Source organism: Symphalangus syndactylus, chromosome 2 (assembly GCF_028878055.3).
Source record: "Symphalangus syndactylus isolate Jambi chromosome 2, NHGRI_mSymSyn1-v2.1_pri, whole genome shotgun sequence".
Taxonomy (NCBI): Eukaryota; Metazoa; Chordata; class Mammalia; order Primates; family Hylobatidae; genus Symphalangus; species Symphalangus syndactylus.
In genome coordinates, this window is record NC_072424.2 from 46,671,885 (window position 1) to 46,688,521 (window position 16,637).

General features: G+C 37.2%; 1 protein-coding gene across 7 annotated transcripts in view; it reads right to left on the reverse strand.

Moving 5' to 3' along the window:
• The window catches only part of BTAF1 (B-TFIID TATA-box binding protein associated factor 1), a 107,914-nt gene that overhangs the window by 30,689 nt on the left and 60,588 nt on the right, over positions 1-16,637 (reverse strand). For all 7 annotated transcript variants that reach the window (XM_055255666.2, XM_055255677.2, XM_063629774.1 and 4 more), the window contains 7 exons: positions 15,090-15,293; positions 9,285-9,711; positions 6,625-6,815; positions 5,085-5,238; positions 4,278-4,387; positions 2,334-2,535; positions 1,152-1,300 (listed from right to left, as the gene is read on the reverse strand). In XM_055255666.2, coding sequence (XP_055111641.1) covers positions 1,152-1,300; positions 2,334-2,535; positions 4,278-4,387; positions 5,085-5,238; positions 6,625-6,815; positions 9,285-9,711; positions 15,090-15,293 — 1,437 coding nt within the window. The remainder of the gene's footprint in view (positions 1-1,151; positions 1,301-2,333; positions 2,536-4,277; positions 4,388-5,084; positions 5,239-6,624; positions 6,816-9,284; positions 9,712-15,089; positions 15,294-16,637) is intronic.

A 16,637-nucleotide genomic window follows, 5' to 3' on the forward strand; every position in this document is an offset into this window, starting at 1 on the left:
CGAATTTTTGTATTTTTAGTAGAGACGAGGTTTCACCATTTTGTATTTTCAGTTGGTCAGGCTAATCTCGAACTCCTGACCTCAAGTGATCCACCCACTGTGGCCTCCCAAAGTGCTGGGATTACAGGCATGAGCCACCTCACCCAGCCCATAATAACTATTAATAAAAGCTGGTAACAATCCAAATATCCATCAACTGGTGACAGGATAAACAAAATGTGGTACGTCCATACAATGGAATACTATTCAGCAATAAAAAGGAAGTACTTATAAATGTTACAACATGGATGACATGCCATACCTACTATTTCCTGAATTAATCCTGGCTCTTTCTGTGTTTCAAGCCACTTCAGTTTCCTGCACTGGTCACACATTATTTGTGCCCCCATGAATGTACTCCAAAATACTCCAACATGATCCTTCTGGTCTTCTTTTTCATACTGCCACAGAGACCTCATCTGCTTTTTACAGTCTTAATTACCATCTCTCAAATTTATCTTTTGCCTAAACTTTAGCCCACAGTCTACACCTAGATGTTACCAGAAAAACTTAGGAACAATTCTATTTCTAGAAAATTATTAGTAAATTTTTTGTAGGAATTACAGTGTCTGATTTCTTGTTTTACTTAAATTAAAACTCTGTGTGTTAAAGAAAAAAAGTACCAATTAAAAGCCTAAAAATCTTAATTACTGTAATATAAACATTTTTGAAATAATGCCTTCTTTTTTTTAGCCTGACATGTTCTTTAACAAGTGTTACTTTTCTTTTCTTTTCTTTTTTTTTGAGATGGAGTCTTGCTGTCATCCAGGATACAGTGCAGTGGCATGATCTCGGCTCACTGCAACTTCTGCCTCCAGGTTCCAGCAATTCTTGTGCCTCAGTGTCCTGAGTAGCTGAGACTACAGGCACACACCACCATGCCCAACTAACTGGTTTTTGTTTTGTTTTGTTTTTGTATTTTTTTAGTAGAGACAGGGTTTCACCCATGTTGGTCTCAAACTCCTGACCTCAGATGATCCACCCACCTCAGCCTCACAAACTGCTGGGATTACAGGCATAAGCCTTTGTACCTGGCCCTAAAAAGGGTTACAATTATTATGGATCAAGTTATAGAAAACATTATGTCTATAAAGCAAGTATCTTTGACTTACCTCAAGTGGCATGAGTCTAATTAGCGTTGCAAAGCACTGTGTGGCCATGAATCTCACACTGTCTGTCTGATCACTCATTCTTCCCAATACAGGAACAACTAAAAGGACAATATATGGAACAATACCAACATCTAGTTGTTCCATTACACCTGAGTAAGTGATTAAGGAAATTGTGAAATGGTTCCAAGACAGATGTTTTCACAAACAAATTGATACCAAGATTTTAACTTTTTAAAAGGCTCATCATTTTTCTCATCTGCATTATGAGGGAAGAGACTGATCCTCTAGGCCTATGATTCAATTATAACAGTATCTGCCCATTTTGTTGCTCCTTGGAAAATATTATGTAACTTTCTCATGATTAGGAATATAAAATTATGTTTTTCTTCTGAGGAAGGCCGAAGGAAGCTTTACTAATAAGATTTTTTTCATAGAGAAATTGCTACAAGCGTCTGGAATTCCAATATCAAAATAAAATAAGTCACATTGTAAGTAAAGGAATACAACTGAGTGTCACTCAAAGATTAATTCCAAATTTCCCACCAGGATCTTGACAATCACCAGCAGGATATAGTGAGCCTAGTAAGCGCAGTTCTCCTGTAATCTTCAGTATTTTTGAACCAGAGTTTCTACTGATTTGATCTTCATCCATCTTTTGTGCTCTGTGAAATATCTTTCAGATACTTTGAGTTAAAGAATGTTAGCTGCTGCCATACCCTTAGCAAAGGGCTTGCCTGTATATTTCTAATTATCTAGTATAATTTGGTCATTTGTAAACCCAAGTAATGAACAAACTTTAAAAACATAAAATGTTTATAACATAGGGACTACCTATAGAATACCTGGTTAATAAGACACTGATTATAAACAAATAAATCACTTACTAGACATACAGTTCATAAAGTACATAAAACTATTTTGCCTATTAAAAAGATGTTTTAAAATTAATAGCAATTTTCCAAACTTTCCACATGAAAATTTTTATCATAAAATGCAAATTCATTTGTAACACATTTGTAATAAAATACAAAAATATTTCAAAATAAGATGTAAAAAGAATAGGTATTTTTTGGAACAAGGCAGGTTATTTATGTGCATATTAGAATACATCAATTTCATTTTAATTATCCTTAAGCGAAATGAATATAATTCCTGAACAGTTTGTCAAATAAAAAAGGATACAGGCAAGTGCTTCAATTGCACCCTCTTGTTTGACACTGTCATCAATTGCTCCCAGCCACGGAAGAACCTTCTCCAAAAAAATATTCATTGTTTCCATGGTAGCTATTTTGCTCATGACACCTACACAACGAGCAGCCATGTGCCTCACTGCAGTACTGGGGTATTGAAGGCACATATAAAGATGTGGCAAATGCTGGACCAACTAAAAACAAAAAGTTAATGGCAATTAGAATTCTTATTAGGAAATACTATTTAATATGTAACTATAATAGCCCATACTCAGGGAAGTTTTCAATATTCTAAGTGACTCTAAAAATATCTCCAAATACTTCAAAACATTACTGCCAAAACATTCTCAATAGAAAACTAATCCAAATCCAAACTAATGTATTACAACTCCTTCAAAAAGAAGGGAAAAAAAGGTATAGAACCTCTCCTCTGCTCATATCCTCTCTTAGGCATACAGGAACACTCAATTCTTTCCAAAATTAACAGGAAACAAACCAAAAAGTACTTGGCAAGATTCTCCTACTGAAGCTGGAAAACAGCACCACACATCACCAGCCCCCTCCAAATTTGGTAGCACTAATTTAGGTTTAGGTACATAATTTTTATTCAGCGGCTTGAGTGTTCCTGATTTTATTCTAGCACCATACTTTAGTAGGTATCTTCCACTGTAGCTTCCTGGCTTACCATAGGTGTTATAACCACAACAGCATCACAATAGCACCTTATTATTAAATGTCTGCTACAAGGAACACCAGAATTAATGCTGATGAGAGCCAGGTATCTGTTCAACAGTTTGATGAGCCTTGCAGTTCAGCTAAATGCATGTTGCTAATTATAGAGGTTAAGAGCATACAGATGGACTCTACTTTTCTTTTTTTTTTTTTCCTTCTTTTTTTTTTTTTTTTGAGACTGAGTCTCACTTTGTAGCCTAGGCTGGAGTGCAGTGGTGCGATCTTGACTCACTGCAACCTCTGCCTCCCAGGTTCCAGTGATTCTCCTGCCTCAGCCTCCCGAGTAGCTGGGACTACAGGCATGTCCCACCACGCCTGGCTAATTTTTGTATTTTTAGTAGAGATGGGGGTTTCACCATATTGGCCAGGCTGGTCTTGAACTCCTGACTTCGTGATTCACCCACCTCGGCCTCCCAAAGTGCTGGGATTACAGGCGTGAGCCACCACACCTGGCCTACTTTTCTTTACTAATAGTAAATCAGCAAAACTTTTAACAAGTAAAAGGACATACGTTATTACTATGTACAAAAAAAAAATCCATTCTTCTCCACCCTCTCACAGATTCTCCCTTTTGTGTTAAATAACAATAGAGAACTGGGCTAATACCCTTCAAAATGGGGTAAATTGCAGACAGCTTCCTATTGCAGAGATATGAAAAGAATAATATTCTCTTATGAAAAAAACCAGGTAATTCTCTATTTTCCTCCTCCCTCTGTCCTAATTCTTTTGTAAGCAACATTTTAATAGTTAAAAAAAAATATCCTAAACCAGTGTTCTATCTTTGCCACTGACCAGCTTCACCTTAGGCAGGTGACTCCTTTCACCTTTATATTTATCTAGGAAACAGATTTCATTATGTATGCTCTTCCTTTCTTTGAGCTGTATTATTAGGATCATCTGGATGAACAGGGCTGCAGTTTTCTTTCCTATTTACATCTGGCTCCTGTGCCATTAGAGTCCTTTCCTCAATGCCCCCACATTCTAAGCTTCCAGGTTGAGTTTTCTATCAAATTCAAGCAGCCAGGTCTACATCAAAGCCCACAAGAGTTGCACTGTTAGTAAAGGAGGAATCTAGTTATACCACAGCAAAGAAAAATGCAATTACTAAGGATGACATCAAAGTTGTACCTTTCAAACCTTAAGACTTTTTAATAAGACCACTTGTTTTATCTGAAGAAATATTACACTTGCATTAGTTAGTTACCAAGGGATGAAGCTCAGAATCCATTGAAGCTGCTGCTGTTTCAAAAACTTGCAGAGAATTCACCAATTCTTGAGCAGGGATATCTCCCTTTTCCAGGAGGGATTTTCCATCTGTTAAAATATATTGTCTGTATTATCTGGCAAATAATTTTTCAAAATCTAGAGCACACAAAAACTTTTAGCACTTTTTCAGCTAGCATAGGAGAGTCAATTTTGCTTTTTAGTGTTAAAATTAAATGCCATGACCTTAATTTAAGTGCTGGGGTATTACATGTACAGCGACCAAAGAACTTAAACATAGTGATCCATTTCAAGTATCCCTTTAAAAACAATTTTTTTTTTTTGAGACACAGTCTCGCTCTGTCATCCAGACTGCAGTGCAGTGGCATAATCTTGGCTTACTGCAACCTCCACCCCCAGGGTTCAAGCAATCCTCCTGCCTCAGCCTCCAGAGTAGCTGGGACTACAGGAGTGTGCCACCACGCCCAGCTAATTTTTGTATTTTTACTAGAGACGGGGTTTTGCCATGTTGGCCAGGTTGGTCTCAAACTCCTGACCTCAAGTGATCCACCCACCTGGGCCTCCCAAAGTGCTGGGATTATAGGCATGAGCCACCGCGCCCAACCCAAATACCTCTTTTTTAAAATAAATGTAGGTTTTTTTTAAACCAAGTTTCCATTTTAAAACTTACCAGCTGGTCTGGAATAAACAGGTAGAGGCATAGGGGCATTTTTATTTTATAAGGATATATTTAATTAATAGACATTAAAATTTGTTAAAAACTGGACTCATAAAAATATGTGTATACCAAAATTATTTATGTCGATTGTATTCCTCAATGGGCCAACCATGGCATCCCAGAGATGTGGCAACTTCACTGCCATTTCACCACCAAAATGCTTTACTATAGTTGTCAAAGCAAATTCAGCTCCTCTCCGTTGTACCAGGTAAGGCTTCTGGGCCTTAAAATTAAATGTTAGATAAAAACAGAATTTCAGAAAAAATCATAATACATTTAAAATTTTAACAAGAGAATTTAAAAGTCACCATCTAAGAATTCATAATGTTATCATTAACCAAGTAAGCAATTATCAGACATATTTGTCTCAATTATAAACATTTCCCAATAATTAAATTTACAGGGGCCTACAACACCTAACTAGATTTTTGTGTCCAAAGTAAAACACTTTTTTGGGGTTGAGGATAAGGAACAGAAAGATATGTGCTGTTTCTAGAGATAGTCCTAAGTGACATTTTTTTTCCTCCTTCTCTCTACCCCAAAGAAACTTGTCAGCTAGAGAGAAGATAGATGAAATGATGTGTCCTTATTTATATTCACTTAAAGGATAGAACAAGATCATCTGTTTAAGCTAACCCCAAGATTAATAATTCTTATTCAGCAGTAATTACAGCCCATAAATCTGTCCCCCCAAAAAGATATTAATACATATTTTTTAAATTACGTTTAATTGGAGGAATAACTATGCAAACTATAGAGATATAAATATTAAAATCACAGTAAAATTTTTATTACAATTATTATAGGGAAATATTGTCAATGAAAAAGACTTTACAGAATGTTTTAAGGGAAATATAGGTAATAAGCTGTTGACTTTAAAAAGAAACTTAAAAGGGGTCTGTATTTTACAGAAACATGTCTTTTAATATTGATGGTTTACTGCTGAACCGAGGTAAATTCCTAAGCCTTGCATTCCAAAGAACTAACTAGAGCATTCATTCTATTGCTAATAATGTGACTGTGAGATTTTAAAAACAAAACACTTTTTAAAAACCACTGGTTGTTAAGACTGTACAGTGTAATAGGTGGACCAATGGGAGATAATGGAAAGCCTGAACAGACCCTCACACATATGAAGCATGATATATAACAGAGGTGCCATTATAAATCAGAGAGGAAAGGATTCAATAGTGGGATAACTGGCTGTTCATATGAAAAATAAATTTAGAACCCTACCTCATACTAAGCATTTAATAAATATCAAATTGACTAAAAAGTCAGGTGGGTAGCAATTATATGATATTTGTGCATTGAAAGGACAAAGAAAAGTTAGCTTTCACTATTACTGAACACCTTCTCTACACTCACTGCTATAGGACTGAATTAGTTTACAAGGCTGTCTTGCCTAGGAAGATAAAGTCAAGCTGGTAAAAATTACAAGAGACATGAGAAATTTGAAGTTTGCCATTTTTCTGGATCATATTGTTGGAGTACTCCAAAAATTAATCCCAGTTCTTTAACAGTTTTGGAATCTAATACAACTTAGTTCTTAATTTGTAAGCCAGATATTTATTTAAAAATCAAAGCATTCAAAAAAAAAACTATTTACCTCATCAAGTTCAACAAGAATATTTCCACTACTTCCTGCAGGAAGATCTGCTATTTGAGCTTTTACTGCTTTGGGGGTAGGACCTCGCCTACTTGTGATAGCAAAGGCAGCTTTCTGGTGCCTGTAGAGTGTAATTATACCTCTGTGCTTGGTGACAGTGTGGTGCATTCCATCTTTTTCTGAGGTGGATCCTAATAAGAAAAAAGTTAAATAACCTTTTAATCATAATATTGGTGATACCAAATGTTTTCGGCTCCATAAGAGATAAAACATTTTTAAACTATGTCTTTTAGGCCTCAACTTTTATAGGCCAATGACATTTTCCTTAGCCAATGAAACTACAATAAAAGTCTATTTGCATAGGATTTATACCTAATACAATCCAGGTTGCAGAGCCATCTGAACAATGAGAAACAGCACATGAAAAAATTATTGTGACTTCAGTTAATGTGTTTGTGTATGTGTGTGTATATATACACACATATATATATAATTTTTTTTTCTGAGACAGGGTCTTGCTCTGTTGCCCAGGCTGGAGTGCAGTACCACAGTCCCAGCTCACTGCAACCTCCACCTCCTGGGCTCAGGTGATCCAATCCTCCCACCTCAGCCTCCTGAGGAGCTAGGACTACAGGCATACATCACCACACCCAGCTAATTTTTATATTTTTTGAAGAGACAGGGTTTCACCATGTTGCCCAGGCTGGTCTCAAACTCCTGAGCTCATTCCATCTGCCCACCTCGGCCTCCCAAAATGTTGGGATTATAGGCATGAGCCACCACGCCCAGCCTATTAATTTTTTGTTGTTATTTTTGAGATGGAGTCTCACTCTGTCACCTAGGCTGGGGTGCAGTGGTGCGATCTTGGCTCACTATAACCTCCGCTTCCCAGGTTCAAGGGACTCTCATGCCTCAGCCTCCTGAGTAGCTAGGATTACAGATGCACGCCACCACATCCATATATATATATTTATATTTATATATTTTTTTGAGATGGAGTCTCGCCCTGTCGCCCAGGCTGGAGCGCAGTGGTGCGATCTCGGCTCACTGCAAGCTCAGCCTCCCAGATTCACGCCATTCTCCTGCCTCAGCCTCCTGAGCAGCTGGGACTATAGGCGCCTGCCACCACGCCTGGCTGATTTTTTGTATTTTTAGTAGAGACGGGGTTTCACCATGCTAGTCAGGATGGCCTTGAATTTCTGACCTTGTGATCCACCCGCCTCGGCCTCCCAAAGTGCTGGGATTACAGGCGTGAGCCACCGTGCCCGGCCTAATTTTTATATATTTTTTTAGTAGAGATGGGGTTTCACCATGTTGGCCAGCCTGGTCTCGAACTCCTGGCCTCAAGTTATTTGCTCACCTCGACCTCCTAAAGTGCTGGGATTACATGCATGAGCCACTGCCTGGTCCCTGGCCTATTAATTAATTAATTTTTTTTTTTTTTTTGAGACAGAGTTTCACTCTTGTTGCCCAGGCTGGAATGCAATGGCACGATCTCAACTCACTGCAACCTCCGCCTCACAGATTGAGGCCATTCTCCTGCCTCAGCCTCCCGAGTAGCTGGGATACAGGCATGCACCACCATGCCTGGCTAATTTTATATTTTTAGTTGAGATGGGATTTCTCTATTTTGGTCAGACTGGTCTTGAACTCCCGACCTCAGGTGATCTGCCCACCTCGGCCTCCCAAAGTGCTGGGATTACAGGCGTGAGCCGCCGTGTCCAGCCTGGCCTATTACTTTTTAAAAAATTATTGTGCCTAAGCATAACAAGAAACAAAAATATCTCAAGCAAGTTCTCTCTAAAAGAAATGTCCAGAGTCACCATGAATTAAAAAAAAAAATTGGTCACTGCAAAATAATGCTGCCTTACATGGCAATGGACCAGGGGAGTAAGAGGGGGGAAAATGACCCCACTGTATTTTTAAGATGTTAATATTCAAAATGTCCACCTTTCTTCTTCTAGTTCATTCACATATCTTTCAAGATCTATGCTGCACCAAAGCTGTAAGTCTACTACATTTCAAATAATTTGTTTTCCCAAAATCTTGTTAACAACCACACATACAAAAAGAACACAGGACTGAGTCATATGAAGAAAACATTGGTCTTTAAGACCTGCCTACAGAGGGCAGTTCTCATTTTCCATATAAATTCTCCAAGTGAAAACAAAAAAGTTGGTTAAGTATTATTTACTAAAAATACTAAAAATTCACTAATCTCATAATACATGCACAAATTAGGGAAACGAGAGATTTGATAATGAGTTTTTCAGTCAATAGGGTTGCTCCTTTGGTTAAGGGAAAAAAATTAATTAAATAACATTTGATACAATTACCTTTTCTAGCTTGATACAGTAAACCATATAATGATGGTTTTGAAGGCAAAGGTAAGGGTGAACAACTGTCTTACAGATTTCAGTCACCTTATATCAGCTATCAGATCTTCCATGAATGGCTTTTTTGAACTTAAAGGGTTGTGACTGATAAGGAATATGTGCAAATTCATGTAACAAAGAGTTTTGTTATAATCAAGCCTTTTCTCTCAGAATGGGAAAAAACACTAACATGAACTGGATTTGTGCTTAAATTATACCCATAAGTAAACAAAAACAAATTTAAAAGGTTATTTCTCTACCCCAAATAAAAGTTTAGGTATATACCTTTAGAATTTTCCTGGCCACTTTGTGTTGGTACTGGACATGTGACACAAGGAGTTAGATATGGGTCCACACAAAGTGAGCTACAGAGGTTTTTAATAATTTTTGAATTGGGACAGGGCGTCCTTGTTGTGCACTGCTGAAGGAGTTTAGCTATGCACTGAGCTGCATAGTTTTGCACTAGTGTATTCTCTTCTTTTTTAATTGTCTCCATTAATGGTTTTATGATAGGATTTAATTTCTCCGGAAGCTGCTGCAAGCTCACAACTGCACAGGCAGCAAAAGTATGCACTCTCAACTGCAACACTTGCCACTCCTGGTTGGTCTCTGTAACTGTCATTTGGACCTGCTGTCGTTTACTATCTAACTGTTGTAACACTTGAGGATTTAAATCGAAAGATGATGTGGCTTCATTAAAAACAGTAGTGACCTATTAAAAAAAAAGAAATTAAAAATCATTAATCATATCAACCCCAAATAGATTGTAAGCTCCTAAAGGGTAGACAGCAAGCTTTCTGTTTCAATTTTGGTTTCCACAATATGTAATATTGTTTTAGTACTCAGTAAACTAATGTCTAAAACTTCCCAACTAAATTTTATTTTAATCTGACTAAAATTTAACATTAGCATTATATTCTTTAAGAAAGACATTCTCTTGAGAAGAATAAAATTACCCAACCTTTAAATAAGTCTAATGACTTTGAGGAAAACCACATTTAACACCCACAGAATACTTTGGTGAAACAAGAAAGCTACAGGCAAATATAAACTAACTGTTCATGAAGGAATTCCAAAACTCACAAACTTCTTCTTGGGAAAAATATTGTTTTCAACTCTAAAACTCACGAAAACTTAGAGTGGCTGTTTACTAAGTGGCTAAGTGTTGCTAACTGAATTATTCTCATTCTTTCTTTAACCTCCCTTCTGGTGGAAATGCCCAGGCAATGGAAGAAGAAAAAGAAACAAAACAAAACAGAACAGAACAAAATGGTACAGTTATCATTCACTTAATTACCAAGAGCTGTCTAAGGCTATAGGACCGTTGTACCAGACTACTTTACAAGCCCCATTAAAAGACTGTTCAGTCCATCTTTTTTTAACTTTATTCATATAATTTGCATACCATAAAAACTACCCGTTTGAAATGTACAATGTATAAGATTTATTTGAAATAGGGTTACAATGCTAAAAGTTTAAAAACATTGTCCTAAATCCACTATGCTCATGTCACTTTTCAATGACTGTAGTCAACTGAGGAAAAGACTCAGTTACCCCCAATTAATTCAATCATTCAACCAATATTTATCAAAAGATAAATAAGACATAATGTCTTAATACGCTCAAAAAATGCAGAGACTAATGTGGGAGAGATATAAATAAAGAATTAAGAAAATGTAACATATAACTGAGGTAAGTGCAAGTTGCTGTGGGAATACAGAGCACTCCTTAACCCTTCTTAGAAGAAGAGATTAGTGGGAGACTTGCCAGAGGAGGATAACACTTACGCTTGGTTTTTAAAGAATAGGCCAATCAGGGATTATAGGGACATCTTGGCAAACAAAGTGAGGTAGGGAGTGGAAAACAGGACACTGTCCATGGAATTGAAGTTTATCAAATAGCTTGAGCACGACATGCAGAAAAAGAGATGAACTCTGGATGAACACAGAGGGTTAGGGGTGGGGAATTCCTGGCAAAGGAAATAGAAGCTCAGGCCCAGAAGTGAGAATGAGCAGAAGTGAATGAGTGTAGCGTACTTCCACAAGAAGAAAGCTAACTGGGCGTGAGTGGAGAAAGTTTGAGAAATAATGAGGAGATAAGAGAGAATTTAGAAGAAGGTGACAAAAAGAAGAAAGATAAAAATGAAAAAGCAAGGAAAAGGAAAATAATGTTTTTAAGCAGGAGAGGGATGTTCAGGGTGGCACAAAAAGAGCATTGCTAGTATATAGCACAGCATGTAGGATGAAATGGACCAGAGGCTGCCTGAAACCCTAGAGATGAGTCAGGACCTAGATACAAAGTACTATGATCTGACTGGGCTCTGATAATGGAAATAGAGAAGAGATTAAACACGAGACTTTCTTTTTTTTTTTTTTTTTGAGACTGAGTCTCACTCTGTCACCCAGGCTGGAGCGCAGTGGCATGATCTTGGTTCACTGCAAGCTCTGCCTCCTGGGTTCACGCCATTCTCCTGCTTCAGCCTCCCGAGTAGCTGGTACCATAGGCACCTGCCACCACGCCCGGCTAATGTTTTGTATTTTTAGTAGAGATGGGGTTTCACCGTGTTAGCCAGGATGGTCTCGATCTCCTGACCTCATGATCCACCCGCCTCGGCCTCCCAAAGTGCTGGGATTACAGGCGTGAGCCACCGCACCCAGCCTAAACACATGAGACTTTCTGAAAGAAAATGCTGACAAGATTTGTGACTGGAATAAAAAGAGTATCTTTGTCAAAAAAAAAAAAAAAAAAAAAAAAGCCAGTTTTTGTTGTGTTCAGTGTGAAGTGACAGTGAGATATTTAAGTAAAAATGCCTAAAAGAAGAATGTAAGAAAGACTGAGAGTAGATAGCACACAGTACATGGGTAGGAACTAAATCATGAGAATGGTGCAAGAGACAAAGATCGTAGGGAAATGTCTATATTTGGCAGGTAACAGGAAAACAGGGATTCAATGAAAGATACAAAAGGCAGTGGCTCCTTTGAAAACTGCCCTTCCCTCAAAAGTCCCTTCAAGAAAAAAAAAAGAAAAAAAGAAAAATAGTCTCTCCCAGAGACTCTGATATTTATGCTTATCTTCTAGCCCAAGTCAAAACAACTGAAAAGTAAAAGATCTGAATAAGCACATCTTTTTTTTTTTTTTTTTGAGACGGAGTCTTGCTCTGTCCCCCAGGCTGGAGTGCAATGGCGCGATCTCAGCTCACTGCAAGCTCCGCCTCCCGGGTTCACGCCATTCTCCTGCCTCAGCCTCCCGAGTAGCTGGGACTACAGGTGCCCGCCAACACGTCCAGCTAATTTTTTGTATTTTTAGTAGAGACGGGGTTTCACCGTGTTAGCCAGGATGGTCTCGATCTCCTGACCTCGTGATCTGCCTGCCTCGGCCTCCCAAAGTGCTGGGATTACAGGCTTGAGCCACCGCGCCCGGCCTGAATAAGCAAATCTTTTTTTTTTTTTTTTTTGAGACGGAGTCTCGCTCTGTCGCCCAGGCTGGAGTGCAGTGGCGCAATCTCGGCTCACTGCAAGCTCCGCCTCCCGGGTTCACGCCATTCTCCTGCCTCAGCCTCTCCGAGTAGCTGGGACTACAGGCGCCCGCCACCACGCCCGGCTAATTTTTTGTATTTTTTTTTTAGTAGAGACGGGGTTTCACTGTGGTCTCAATCTCCTGACCTCATGATCCGCCCGCCTCGGCCTCCCAAAGTGCTGGGATTACAAGTGTGAGCCACCGCGCCCGGCCTGAATAAGCAAATCTTAAAGGGGCCATTTGATGAGCTTAAAAAAGAAAAGTTCCCAGAAATAGTAGGCAGGGAACCCAGACTATAAAGAAAATTTGAGATTTAATTCCAGACAGGCAAAAAAGTAGGGAAAGGAGGCAAAATGGAAAACTTACAGAATAACAACAATCAGGAAAATAACTTTATAAAAGAAGAGAACCCGGGGGAAAAAAACAGCAATTTTAGCTTTCTCTCCACAGATGAGAACAAAAAAATTCAACTATATTGTTTTTCAACTAGAAATGGAGATAAGAAATGAAGATTACTATTTTCATGGGGACCAACACAAATGAAGTGGTTCAATTTCTGATCCTATAACTCAAAAAAGGAAGAATTCATATATACTACACCTAACCTCACGCACTTACTAAGTACAAAGCTGCTGTAATGAAGCATGGATGCTGGCATAAGGAAAACAAATAGATTGAACAAATGGCCCAGATACACAGCATACTTATATAACTTCAGTTGGTTTTTGACAAAGGTGCCAAAACAATCCTTTCATTGAAAATGAAAGTATTTTCAATAAATAATGGTGGAAAAATTAGATATCTGTAAGAAAAACAAACCCCAACCTCTACTCCATACTATACACAAACATTAATTCCAAATGAATGATAAGTGACAAAAAGTAAATGACAAAACTTTAAAAGAAAACATGTGAATACCTTTGACACTTGGAAAGTTAAAAAAAAAAAAAAAAAGATTACTGAAGTCACAGAACATAATAGCCATGAAAGAAAACAACTGATAAATTAGAATTCACCAAAATTTAAAATACCTGCTCATCCAAAGACAGCATTAAGAGAATGAAAAGGCAAGCCACTCACTGCTAGAAAATATTCAGAAAGCATCTATTTGACAAAGGATTGGAATCCAGGATACATAAAGAACTCCCACAACTCAATAACAAACAAACAACCTAATTCAAAGTAGACAAGATTTTGAAAAGATATTTCAGAAAGGAAAATATACAAATGATCAATAAAAAATTAGAAAGTATTCAACATATTAGTCATCAAGGAAATGGAAATTAAAACCACAATAACACTATCACACAATCACTAAAAGGACTAACCACATCAAATATTGATGATGTGGAGTAACCAGAACTCTCACATACTGATGGTCAGAGGGCAAAATGATACAATCTCTTTGGGGGAAAGTCTGTAGTTTTTTCTAAAACTAAACCTACACCTATCTTAGGATTTAGCAATTCCACTCCTACATATTTACCCAAGAAAAATGAAAGCATATGTCCACAAAGACTTGCAGAAGAACGTTTATAGCGACTTTGTTCACAATAGACAAAAAGTGGTAACAGCCCAAGTGTCCATAAACGGGAGAATGGCTTAAACTAGTTGTGGTATAATAATACAATGAAATAAAACTCAAGCAATAAAAAAAGAATAAGCTATTGATATATATATAACACAGATTAGTTTCAAAAATACCATTCTAAGAAAAATCCTTACACCAAAGAGCACAGTGTATGATTCCATTTACATGAAATTCTAGAACAGGCAAAAGTAATGTATCTTCAGAGGGGGAATTAGAATAATGGTTACTTGGTGGCAGGGAAAGGCAGAGATTACTGCGAAGTGGTGATGATAATGTTCTGTATCTTGACAGTGGTTCAGGTTTCATAGGCATATGCATCTGTCAAAATTCACCAAATGGTCCACCTAAGATTTGTGTGCTTTAGCACATAAATTTTGCCTCAGAACAGCAAAAAATCATAAACAAATATTGAATTTTAGTTAATTACATAAAATGCTGAAGTATACTGATATCTGAAACTTACTTAGAAATGCATTAAAAAAAAACTGCCCTGGATGGATTCATGGTTGGATAGACGGGTAGGTAGGTGAATACATATGTGATAAAGTAAATTTGGTAAAATGTTAACTATGAAATCTAGCTGTTAAGTATGAGTGTTATGTAATTTCATCACTTTTTCTATATGTTTGAATATTTTCGTTATAGGCTGAGAGCAGGAAGAAGTACTCAGGAACTTGTAGAAACAGTTTTTTCTGTACTCTGCAGTGTTAAGCAAAACTGAAATGACAAAATATAATAGTTTTTTCTAATAAAGGTGCATTGACTTATCAGAATTTTAGTTTAAAAAAAATCCTTTGTTATTCTCTTATTTCAAGAAAAGCCTATACAATGAAATAACCTTTCTCAAGGGTAGAGATGACAGGCTACCAAGCCACATACAGACTCAACAAATTAATGTGTTTTTGTGATAAACATGTCATGACAAATTTCTAACCTATATTTCATGTTCTATCTATAATTAAGAAAGTTATTTCTTTACTCACCAAGTCACTAGCTTGATCTATTGTTAAAACATTGTTGTTTACTCGATTACCAACTTCAATATGTACATCAGCTAATGATGATATAAGTTGTTTACATTCATTCTGCATTCGTGTGAATGGAACCGCAATTTCGTCATAATATAAATGTTCTGAAAGGATATCAAGTAAACGTGGCTGCACAGCTAAGGTAACAGCTTTACACTCCTAAAATACAACAGACAACAAATAGGGTAACTATATGAACATTAACTTTATAGATACAGAAATCGTCATTTGCAGACTACCAAGTTCTAAATTCTTACTTATACTGAATCTATATTCTGTTACTTCTCTGAACAACAGTTAATTGCACAGAAAAAAAGGTATTACATCCAAATTATTGTAAAATTTTAACATGAATGACTACAGAACATGCATATGGAACTATTACAATTTCATTTTCTACCTATCCAAAGTTTACGTGTGTATATATATCACAGATTTTAAAGTATATTACGGTAAAAAAAAAATCAGTCAGAAAAGAACATCTATCAAGCACTAATTAAAAATGTTATTTAAAAACTCATTAGATAACAGTTGAACCCTAAGCTTCACATGGCATACTGTAAAAGTGGATATAAATTTTAAAAGCTGATTACCTACCCCCAAATTTAACTAACCCTTCCCACTCTCTCTGGTTGTTGCCTGCCCCAAACTGAGGGGAAATGGCCTCAGTGGTGAGCCATGAGGGGTTCTGTGGGATCTGGGTGATCAGCCTGGGCTTCACAGAGTAAGTCCATGAAGCTCTGTGAGTGTCCAGAAACCGAAATGTCAACACTTGCTGCTAAGTCTGAGAGGCACAAAAACATAGCATCACTGCCTTTCCAGCACACCAACTCCTGCCTAAAAACAGATGAGCTTTGCTTCTTTCCAGAGGTCAAGCAGAGGTGTCAGCTGCAATGGAGCATGGCTCAATTACTTTTAGATACAGCTTTGTTTTGACAAACTGCTAAGAGGCAGTAACAAGTAACTCTCACAGCAAGTGCAGACAGTTAAATTTCCAGAATTCCAGTCAATGGAATAAACAAAGCCAGTAGAAAGTTTCTTTGATTTACAGAAGTATGTCTTATACAAAATCATACATCTCCCTAGAAGTTAAAGAGGCTGGAAGGGAATGGTTGATTTGGAAACATGAAGATTTTGGTTTAAATACAGAGATGTTATTCTTCCTGTGACCAAAAATTCTGCCTTTGCTACTACCCACACAGATGAATCTCTAATACTCAAAGCCTCATCCTTTGTAGTTTTCAGTGATACCTCAGAGATATATAGAGGAATGGATGACCAATAGTTTCTGGACTACTTTCACATATACATGGTTTTTAATAGGGACATTTCTTAACAGACTGTACAGTCAAGAGCAAATATTAAGTATGAGCATAACTAGTAGTTGGAGGTATGAGTAGGGGTTCTAAGACAAAAGTCCAGAGTTAAAAGTAAATGGGAGAGAAATAATGTTCAATATAATTTGGACACTTTTCTATAACTCTTGGATTTTTATACATCAAA